An 11512-nucleotide genomic window follows, 5' to 3' on the forward strand; every position below is an offset into this window, starting at 1 on the left:
TTTTCCACAGAAGGAGGGTTATAGAAAAATTTTCACTCTCCTTTCTCAGAACTCAAATACTGTGGGGTCAATGCAGTCCATGTGTCCTGCGCTTTAACAGACAGATGACAAAGAACTGATTGAGAGAGAAAATGAAACAAAGGTTTTGTTCCATGCACATGGATCTGGTGATAGTGGCAAGGACACAATGCTCGAGACAATGCACATCTTACTTTAGTCATCAATCTAGTGGTCATGGCTGAGATTTATAACTCGATCTTCCACTTCCTTCCAATCCCCTTAGCCCTCAGCCAGCATTCCTGTGGACCATGGCTACTCCTGGTCAGATTTTTGAGGCTTCCAAGCCATTTGTATTCATGCCTAGATTGGGTGCACAAGTTTTCTTATGGCCTTAGCCATGTGTGTAAGCACACCATTTCCCTTCCTTCTTCCCTCTCTCTTGACCCAGAGTCAAGAACTCAGGTGATGGTCTTTAACTTCTTGATCAACTGAGTCACCACTGTGTCTCTGCCGAAGGCATTTGTCCTCTTGGATCTTCTAACCTAGCAGAACACAAAGTGGCAGCAATATGCAAACATTGTGCTAGTGGGTCACCCTGTGCTGGTGGGTCACCCTGTGCTGGTGGGTCACCCTGTGCTGGGTCACCCTGTGCTGGGTCACCCTTTGCTGGTGGGTCAACCTGTGCTGGTGGGTCACACTGTGCTGGTGGGTCTCATTGTGCTGGTGGGTCACCCTGTGCTGGTGGGTCACCCTGTGCTGGTGGGTCACCCTGTGCTGGATCACCCTTTGCTGGTGGGTCACACTGTGCTGGGTCACCCTTTGCTGGTGGGTCACACTGTGCTGGGTCACCCTTTGCTGGTGGGTCAACCTGTGCTGGTGGGTCACACTGTGCTGGTGGGTCTCATTGTGCTGGTGGGTCACCCTGTGCTGGTGGGTCACCCTGTGCTGGATCACCCTTTGCTGGTGGGTCACACTGTGCTGGGTCACCCTTTGCTGGTGGGTCACACTGTGCTGGTGGGTCACCCTTTGCTGGTGGGTCACACTGTGCTGGTGGGTCACCCTTTGCTGGTGGGTCACCCTGTGCTGGTGGGTCACCCTTTGCTGGTGGGTCACACTGTGCTGGTGGGTCACCCTGTGCTGGTGGGTCACCCTTTGCTGGTGGGTCACCCTGTGCTGGTGGGTCACCCTGTGCTGGTGGGTCACCCTGTGCTGGGTCACCCTTTGCTGGTGGGTCACACTGTGCTGGGTCACCCTTTGCTGGTGGGTCACACTGTGCTGGGTCACCCTTTGCTGGTGGGTCACACTGTGCTGGGTCACCCTTTGCTGGTGGGTCACCCTTTGCTGGTGGGTCACCCTGTGCTGGTGGGTCTTTAGGCAACATTGTGAACAGTACCTTCCTATGATCTTTCTTTGATTCCCAAATTCTGATGAAAATGTCTTTTAGGCCCTATGATGTCACAGCATGGGAAGGAGGTCTGAAGTCCACTCTATCCAGTCTCCTTCAGCCGTTGTATTCTTTATAGTATCCAAAGCAGGGCCCCTCTCCTGCTCACTTACTTGGGTCACCTTTGGTCTTGGAACCTATCTCACAGATACTCTGCTCCTTTTTGTCTTCTAGTCCTAAGTCTGTGTTGACTCTTGAAGTCACAGTGTGTTCGGGTTTCCATTAGAGACCATTTTTTTTCCTCTGGACTGACCAGGTCAAGGAGGAGGGTACTATTTGCTTGTTGCCATGGTTTATTTTTGCAATGAAGCTAAGACACTGAGAATGTCTATGGGAACCAAACTTTTGCCACCATATTTCACCAAAGATACACATCGAGGTGGCTTCTAGGGTGCTGTGCTCCAGTGATGGTTCTTATGGTGCATATCCTGCCAACTGTGTGGTAGTGTTAAGGTCACTGGAGAACAGAGGAGATGCCAAGCTTCTCAGGTGAGGTGACAGCCAATTTACACACACTGATTTGTGGATCTTCATAACAAGCCTTGGGCAGTAACAACCCCCTCCCCACCCTCAACTTATCTGCAGTTCCAAGTTCTGTGCTTGACCATGATCTGGAAACACTAAGTGGGGAATAGCATCGTTTAAGAGAGATGTGCCTTTCTCATAGGCATATATAAGGAAGCAAGTGGTGTATCTGCGGTCTGCTACTATTCGTGATTTCTCTCATCCCCTGGAACACTTGGACATATTCTCCACAGGAAGTGGGGGGTGTTGATGGTAGAAACGGTAGATACATTACAAGGTGTGACTCTACCTTATAAAAAGGTAACCTAAGACAGGAGAGTATGGTTAAGTGATATGTGCATGTCACAAGAGACTGAAAATCCTGGGGGGTTGGAGAAAGGTTTTATGGGTAAAGTGTTTGCTGTACAAACACAAGAGTCTGGAATCCATTTCTAGTATTCATAGACAAACAGTGCACACCTGTCATCCTGGCACTGGGGAAGTGGAAATAAGAGAACCCCTGACTCACTGGGCAGCCAGTCTACCTAAAAGGGTGAGCTCCAGGCCAAGTGAGAGAGCCTATTTCCAAAGCATATACCGGAGATCAAATGACAAAGTCACCTTGCATTGGTACATATGCCCACACACCATGTATGACCACACACATTTTCTCTCTTCCTATTTATCTGTCTGTCTGTCTATCTATCTATCTATCTATCTATCTATCTATCTATCTATCTATCTATCTATCTATCTTCCTACCTACCTTTCTGTCCATCTACCTACCTATCTATCTATCTATATACCTATCTACCTATCTATCTATCTACCTATTTACCTACCTACCTACTTTTCTATCTACCTATCTACTTATCTATCTATATCTCTCTATCTCTCTCCTCCTCCCCACTAGTCCTATTTCAGGAGATGCTCAGAGCATGCATGAGCCTGCAGGAACCTCAGACATCTCTACCTAGATTCTGCTTCACTATTGGGAAAGGGATGGAGCGGGAGGAGACAGTACCTGGAGGAATCCTTGGAGATTGACATTTTGCCACTGCCTTGACCATAACAGAATTCTTATCACAAAACCTCACCTCTAGCACGGTGGGACCGTCAGTCCAACATCTTCATGTTTCCAATGCCCCTGGGCTCATTTTCTCTTTGATATTGTTTAGTAAGGTGGAGTAGGGGGAACATGTTTAATTGCTGTTTGATTTTGTGTTTATGCAACAAAGTCAGGCACTGAGGGTTTCCATGGGAACTGAAAGCTTCCCACACCATTTCACCGAGGAGATGCCACGTGTGTGACCTCTAAGGTATAATTTTAAGTTATATCTGTTGGCCAGCATTCCTCCTGATCTATAAGTCATCATGTCTACAGCTTCTCCTATCTGAAAGAAACTTCCCAGGTAAATTGAACACTTCACTCAAGAGGGAACATATCACCCACCCTCGAACATGCGCTGAGGCTCTGCTACTGGAGCTGGCAATGAAGGATTACCCGGCTGGTGTGGGGCTGACAGGCAGAGGAACACAGATAGGAATACGGTGGTAACATAGACAGTGAGGAGGCTTGTCCGGTATCCACTGAAGAGAAGGAGGCTTGGTTATAATTTGCTCTAGAACTTCAGGCAGAATTGTTTCATCTCTGCAACTGTGCTCTGTCATCTGTAAATGAAGGGGTAGGACCAGCCCCTTCCCACTCTAATTCTAAGCCTCCATTTATGAAACAGAAGTCCTGTGGTGGTATCCATGCTGGTTACACCTCTCCTAGAATCTTTATCTCTTCTTGGTCTCTGGGATAATTTTTATGTCTGTGCTAGACAGTGTCTGTGCTAGACAGCGTCTCTGCTAGGACTATCCTTTGGAAATTAGAGAGGAAGAAATCACCACTCGTTAGTGGAGTTATGGTAGGGAGGGCTCTTTGTCACTTTCAGCTCTGTCTCATCACCCACTGTGTTCTATTTTAATTCCTGCTGCTGTGACAAGCAGCAACTCAAGAAAGAAAAGGCTTATTCAGCTTTCAGTTCCAGATTACAGCTCATCACTGAGGGGAAATAGAGGCAGGAACTCAGGCAGGTAGTCACATCCCACCAACAGGAAAGAGCAGAGAGAAATGAATCCATGCAGGCCTGCTTGCTTAATTGCTTGTCTACTCTCAGCTAGGTTTCTCTTTTATACTGTTCAGGGACCCTTGCTTAGAGAATGGTGCTGCCTACAAGGGACTCTGACTTCCTACATCAATGAACAAATCAAGAAAACCCCCTATAAGACATGCCTCCAGACCATCCTGATCTACATAATTCCTGATTAAAAGTCTCTTTGGAGGCAACTCTACGTTGTGTCACATTGGCAATTAAAATGAACTGGCACAAACAAGATCATTCATACCTGCCCCGCCTAAACCACAGGGGTAGTCGTGAGAATCTGTGCCAGCAATAATGTCAACAGAAGGCATCCTTACAAAGTGAAATTATTGATGACACAGACTCATTGCCCTATTCACTGATGTCTAACAGTTTACTGCAAGGCACTCTTGAGTGTTTACTCAGTGAACGAATCGATGAGTGTATGAACAGAGGGCAGATGCCAAGTCTGCAGAAGAATTAACCCTGCAGACTTGTTCCGTAAGTACCACCTGCTATATCCTGCTGGGACCCATAAGGATCCAGGAGTTGACATGCTAAGAAGGGAACAGCAAGGTTGGCAAGATGGCTCAGCAGGTTGAAGTGCCTGCTGCTAACTCTGAAAACTTGAGTTCAACTGCTAGGACCTGAAAGAAAGGAGGAAAAACAGACTCCAACAGTTGTCCTTAGATCTAAACACATGCTCACACATATAATGCGAGTGATACTCTATACACACAGATAAATAGATTGATAGATGATAGATGCACAGATATGTAGATGAACAGGTAGATACATACATGATAGATAAAAAGATGCATAGATAGGCATATCAATATATTTATAGATAGATAGTGATTGATAGACTTTTTTTTTTAAAGAAAGGACAGGCTGTCCTGTTCTGTTTGGCACAGGGTTTTGTATGCAGTTGGCAGTGAAGAGGAATCAGTAGCTGTGAGCCCCATTTGGTCTGCCCAGTCTTGTAAAGCTGCTGTGTTCTTTGGTGCCCTGGCTGTGTTCTTTCCCTTGGTTTCCCAGCCTCTCTATAGAACCATCACTCCCCGCAGTGCCTTGAGAGGAGAAGCAGCAGAAGTTGGCAGACTGGCATCAGGGAGCTTCTTCTCCTGGGATCTCAGAGCTTGGTGTCACTCCAGAGCTCCCGGGAAGATGCTCTGTCTTGTTTCTAACAATTCTCTTACCCTTGGTTGGCAGTGTAGCCTGCTCACACCAGCCCATCCTGAACAGACACACAAGTCTATCAGCATTTTCTCAATGTTCTCTGGGAGATCATAGCTGCAGCTGTGACTCCCTGGCTGAAGTCAATGAAGTCAGTGAACAGAGAGAAAGAGGTTTGGAAGATCAGGCCCAGCCACCTAATACGATAATGCTGGAGCTGACCTACCAACCTGGGTCTCAGGGTACAGGACAGGGCATCTTCCACTGGGCATCCTTCCACTCAAGGAACAACTCTTGTATTTCTAGTTTCTTCTGTCTTAGTAAGTGGACTATGAGAGGCATCATGGACCCCTCCTGCCAATGGATGGGTAGTATCATGTCTTAAGATACTAGATTTCTCTGGCCACTCCCATTTCTTTCATCTTCCCTAATCCTGGGTATGGACTACAGAACCACCACCCACCCTATGTACCTCAGACATGCAGTCAGTTGTGGTTGATCCCTAATGGGCCCGAAAGCCTAATTACAGTCTGTGGCTTTCTAAATAATGACCGGCCTCCCTGGGACTCCTTACCTCAGCCACTATGCTGGTGTTTGCTTCTTGGCTGCTCAGAGCGGTTTTGAGCCCTCCTTTTCTCTGCCCTGTGTTCTGTCCACACCAGTGTCTTATTAGTGACGGGTCATTGAAACGTCCCGGTGGGAGCCTTGGTTTCAGCCTTGAGTCATCCCACTGTGCTGACTGCTGGTGGTTGACTCTGTCCCTGGATAGATTGGGCTCTTCCTGCTCACCATTCTTATAATCACCCAAGAATCTAAGAAAAGAGCCTTCCATCCCCCTGTCCCCTTTTAAGTACCAAGGATGAAATCTAGGACCTTGCACATGCTAGACGAGTGTTGTTTCTTGAGACAGGGTCTTGTTATCTAGCTCCCGACTCTACGTAGCCCAGGATGGCCCAGAACTCCCAATCCTCCTGTCTCTGTTTGTCAAGTACTCAGTTTACAGCCTTCATGCCTGGCTCTCCCTGCTCTTTATGGACCCCACGGGGATCCTCAGAGAAGGGTTCTAGAGCTCCCTCCCTTCCCCTAGACAGCTCCAAACTGGATGAGAGAGACTTGGAAGTTCATTTTGGAGGGCTCTGGGGGCAGAGGTGGTGTCTGTGGGAGGAAGCCTGGGAGAGGTGGCCATCGTTTGTTCTCCTGATGCCTAGGATTCACCTGGGTTCTCAGGGCTGGAACAGCAGTGCTGGCCACAGAGGGGGCATAGAGAGAGAGATGGCCTTTCTCTTCTGGGCCCTCCTTGTTCTCATGCTCGGGACAATCAAATGGGAGTATGATGGAGACTGAAACTTCTACTTAAATGCCTGCCCTAAGGATGATGGGCACATACTCCCTTCCTAGGAAAAGAAGGCTGGGATCTGCCCGGAGAGACCGAGGCAATGATTGGTAGTGCCTTGGGCGGGCACAGCAGACTTTTGGCTCTGCCCTTTCTCCTATGCTGCTGGCACGGAGAGCCTAGAAACCCTCACAGTAGCTGCTGGGCTCCTCTGGGTCAAAGAATAGAGGCTGTTTCCAGAAGACAGTGGCACTGGAGAAAATGGGCCCCAAGGAGAAAGCAGGATATAGCAGATGCCCTGGGGGCGGGGCAGAGCACCCTTGTTATGATGAGAGTGCACATGGGTGGCGTGTGGAGAACCAGGGGACTTAGAGAAGTCTCCAGGGCAGCTGCTGTTCCTTTGGAAAGTGGGGGAAGAATCCAAAGAATCTTCCAAGCAGGAACAGGCAAAAAGGCAGAAGTAAGTGCCTACCTAGTAGTCATGGGGGTGGGGTGGGGTTCAGGACAAGGGGATGTAGAGCCACAGGGCACTTTGACATTCGTTGGGTAGTGTTGTGTTAAGAATGGCTGAAGCTGCGCTTGTTAAAATCGGTTCAGCTGTCTTACAGGGGATATTTAGTAAGGCGAGGATTACCTAGCATTGCTCCATCTGCCCTACAACCTCACAGGGCCTCTCCGCTCTTCAGTGGCCCCTCTGCTTCTCCAAATCTCAGCTGGTCCAGATGCCAGGAGCAGAATAAGGGCAGGCACTGTGATTTTGCCAGGTCCCGGAGAGACCTGCCAGGCTGGGGGAGGTAGACCCTGTGTGGGCATCAGCTTTGGCCTGTGCTGTGCTGGTAACTGCAATGGGGGGCTCTGGGGATAAAAGGGCAGGCCCCATCTCTTGGTTTTTCTAATGCTAGGCTGCTACTGTGACCCATCAGCTGTCCTCAGCCCGGAAACCATCTCTGCTGGCATGCCGCATGAGCTGGGCGGAGCTGTGGAAGGAGCAGGCTGGAAGAATTGTATTGGCTCTAGGGGGGCTGACTAGTCAGGCTCTGGTTTCCAGTTTGGGTTGTAATAGATATTCACGGATCTGGTTCCACTTCCACACAGAAACACTCTGAGAAGGAGATGCGGGGAACGGCAGAGGGTGAGGAGCTTGGAGCAGCAGGTCACATTAGTCAGCATGAAGGTGACCCAGGGCCACAGAATAAGTCTGGTGTGTGTGTGTGAAGCTGCAGGAGAGCCTGAAAGTCAGACCTGGGACTGTTAGCAGGACACCAGACCCATGCAAGGCACTGATACATGCTGTTGCATAGAACACACTGACCTAACCCCCCATTTCAGAAACAGAAAAGCAACCACTAATATCCCAGAGGTGCCAGCTCTGAGCCAAGTGTCTGTCTAAACCTGAGCTATCCCTGCACCCGCTCTGCTTGCAGAAAGTCTTGAGAATGACCTGTCTCTTCTTCTGTTTGATCCTAGGTGTCCCCGGCCCACCAGGACCAAGAGGGCTCAAAGGAGATACAGGTGTCAAAGGACCTGTTGGTAACAGAGGACCTAAAGGAGATGCTGGCAGTCTGGGACCCCCGGGACCTCAGGGTCCTCAGGGGCACCCTGGAGAACCAGGACCTGTAGGAGAAAGAGGGCCAACTGGTCCCCGAGGCTTTCCAGGCCTCAAAGGCTCAAAGGGAAGCTTTGGCACAGGAGGGCCAAGGGGGCAGCCAGGCCCCAAAGGGGATGTCGGACCCCCAGGTCCAGAGGGGCCCCCAGGGTCTCCGGGACCTTCAGGGCCTCAGGGAAAGCCAGGGATTTCAGGAAAGACAGGCTCACCAGGCCAGCGAGGGGCCACAGGGCCTAAGGGTGAACCAGGCATTCAGGGTCCCCCTGGACTACCTGGACCTCCAGGTCCACCAGGGAACCAGAGCCCCTACTGAAAAAAGTCTTTGGCCTGATGTTGCCATGCAGGTTGAGGGTGGGGCATCAGAGAAAGCAGCCAGAAGGACTTACTGTCTACAGTCATTGTACTTTGGTCCTAATATGAAGGTGTCTCATAGAGCTGACTGTATAGCCTTAGGCATCTCAATAATGACTGTACCATAGGAAAACAGCTCACCCTTTTCCCCTTTTCTCTGCTGGCCAAAGGGGGCCCTACTGGGTTTCTATGGTTGGTTAGAAGGAAAGGCTGTGAGAGCCTGCTGGTCGGGGAGGACTGTCTTAGGTCTCTTGAATGGTAACTAGCTCTGGTCTCTGCAATGATTTAACACCCATCCAAGCCAGGTCTTGAAAGAAATATCCAGGGAAACCTTTGGGGCATTACAGATGAATAATAGATATCCAGGGATAGCAACAGCCTCCCAACCCAACAGAGTCATATGAAGCTACATTGGCCCACAAAGGGCAAGAAAAATCTGCCTGGCTGGCGTTCCCAGGCCTTGTGCATGGATGGCGACCCTGACAAGTTCAGAGGGTTTTTATCCACGTCTCTTCCGTCTTACCTCTGTATCTCAAGAGTGGCCTGGAAGGAACCCAAGCGGAGTTGTATCAACAGGCAAAGAGCCTACAGGTCCCAGAACATCCTGCTTGACTGCTGTTTGTCTCCCAGGAAGACCACCGGTCTGGAGGTGGAAGGACAAGTCGGGGTAAACTCCTCTCTCCAAAGGCACCCCTTGTCCAACCTAGTCTGCCATGCCTTGTTCCCAGTAATAGCCAAGGAGAAAGAAGCTGGTAACGTGGAGGCTCTTGCCTCCTCCTCTTGGTTGACCTGACACAGATGCACACTGACCTCACCCCACTATGACCTAAGATGGCTGGAGTTCTTCCCACGTGAACAGCAAGCTGGACCAGGCATCTGAAAAAGCTAAACATGCACAAGGAACCTTTGATGTTACTTCTCGTCATTCATGAAATTCTTGCACACGCTGGCAGAAAGGGATGCTGGGAAAGGCCTGCATTGTCTTGACTCACTGTCTTTAGAGCTGCCCTGCTCCTTCCACTTCAGCAGACTCAGACGCTCCTGGGCAGAGGCTACAGCTGTCTCCTCCCTTGCCCTGCCTCAGAGACCTGTCTTCTTCCCGTTCAAAGGCTTTGCACCACCTTACTTGTCAACATCAGTGTGCAACTGGCTTGCACTACCCATCCACCCCCTGCTATATAATTGTCCTGTCTATATATGATAATGTCATGCAACACATTATCACTGGCCCAGTAAAGAGCTGTTTCCAGTAAAGATGTGTCTTCTAGTGTTTGTAGCCAACCTGAGGATGTGACCCCTTCAGGGATCCATTTCAATATTGACCTACAGAGAGGTATCCCTTTCAAGGGTTCTGTTGCAGAATCCGGGAACTGAGAATCATCTTGGAGCTCCTAGTGGTTGACAGTGAAGCCCAAACAAAGGTCTAAGGAATTACTCCCAATGGCAAGGCCAAGCTGGAAACAGTATGTTCCCTAAAGTTTGCATCTGGGCCCTGTAGCTATTTGGCTAAAATGAAACCGGAAAACAGGACAGGCCCAGGCCCTAGAGAGATGCTTCCTGCTTCTACTTGTACTCTTTAAATCAAAGAAACAGAACACAAAGGAGGAAAAGACCAGGCTAGTCTTGCCCCAAGGGGGAAAGAACAGAGGTCAACTAGGTTCCCTGGAAATCAGTCAGGGCCTGCTCCACCAGGGGTTTAAGAATGGGCTCATTTGCTAAGTCAAGTGTGACCTAGTGCAAATCCTGCTTGCTACTGGTTTGATGTGGGGTATGCATGGATCAGGAGTGCTCGGAAAGAGTAAAAAATGTGGAAGAGCTGACCTGAGACTCCCACATATGAAACTTGCCCATCCACATGGCACTGAGATACAGCCTTCCCACAGCACCTGACATATGAGGGTCACTGACTTCAGGGCTTAAGGGTCATGAGAGTAAGCAAAGCCTTAAGCCCAACGTGGTCACCTTTCCTAGCGAAGGCACACATGGCTATAGGCTTACATGAAACCAGGCAGGGAAAGGAGGAGGAAGTCTGGGGGCCCCGGGAGGTAGTAACTCTCAGTAATAGGAACTCTGTGGGTGAGGGAGGGGCAAGTCACAGTGATAAGTCAGGGCTTGTTGAGAAGGGTGACACCCAGGTAAGAAGCTCAAGGTCAACGGGAAAGACGTGGAGTCACCTCACACTCTGAGATTACAAGCAAACCTGAAAACTTGAACTACTGGTTGCCACACTACTGGTAGGGGAAGAAATAGGCCAGATCCTGGGATAAAAGAAAGCCAAAGAGAGAGTATCAGCCAGTGTCTTGGAGTTAAAGTATAGCAAAGCTAGATCTGGGACCAATTTCAAGGAATGGGCTTAGGGGACAAAATGAGAGACAAGACACAAGAATTTAAAAAAAAATCTAAAACTGTAAGAGCAAAGATACAAAAAGTCCTAAGAGGCCTGGGCTGTTACAAACCAGCCCCTGACTGTGTGTCTTGAGGACCATTTGAGGTACAAGCAGAAGTCAGAAACCATTGAGGAACCCATACATGCATTCACAGGGTCTCCCCATGGAAGGGTGCTGTGGGTAAGCTAGGGGCTGTGGAACTAGAAGGCCAGCTAATCCTGTGATTACTGGGAGAAGACAAACACTCTCCTCTTCCCCTCAGGTACCTGGTCACTCCCTAATCTCTCCATGGCTCAGAGGCTACTGATTTCTCCTCTCTAATCCTATCTCCTTTTCTTGACCAACATCTTCTGTTTACAAGAGGCCCAACAGAACAGGACTAAGATTGGCCAGCCATGGGCCTTGCCCTTCAGCTGTAATCCCTAGATTCTAGGTGAAAGCCCCATGGCTAACCCCTTGAGTCAAGGTTTACCTGACGCGGAGAGCTGCACCAGCAGATGGGTGGAGGGCGGGAGCCGGGATGAGTGGCAATAGGATTCACAGTGAGAGAAACTAGGGGCAAGCTATCGGCTAAATCCAGTG

At 49.5% G+C, this 11512-nt stretch overlaps 1 protein-coding gene across 1 annotated transcript in view; it reads left to right on the forward strand.

Annotated features, from left to right (window-relative positions):
• Positions 1–9775, forward strand: part of SCARA3 (scavenger receptor class A member 3) — a 33517-nt gene extending 23742 nt beyond the window's left edge. Inside the window, exon 6 of the mRNA XM_080925855.1 lies at positions 8054–9775. Within this exon, the coding sequence (XP_080781981.1) occupies positions 8054–8505 (452 nt within the window). The 3' untranslated portion in view covers positions 8506–9775. The remainder of the gene's footprint in view (positions 1–8053) is intronic.
• Positions 9776–11512: the final 1737 nt, after the last annotated feature.

This window comes from Micromys minutus, assembly GCF_963924665.1.
Source record: "Micromys minutus genome assembly, chromosome: 12".
Classification (NCBI taxonomy): domain Eukaryota; kingdom Metazoa; phylum Chordata; class Mammalia; order Rodentia; family Muridae; genus Micromys; species Micromys minutus.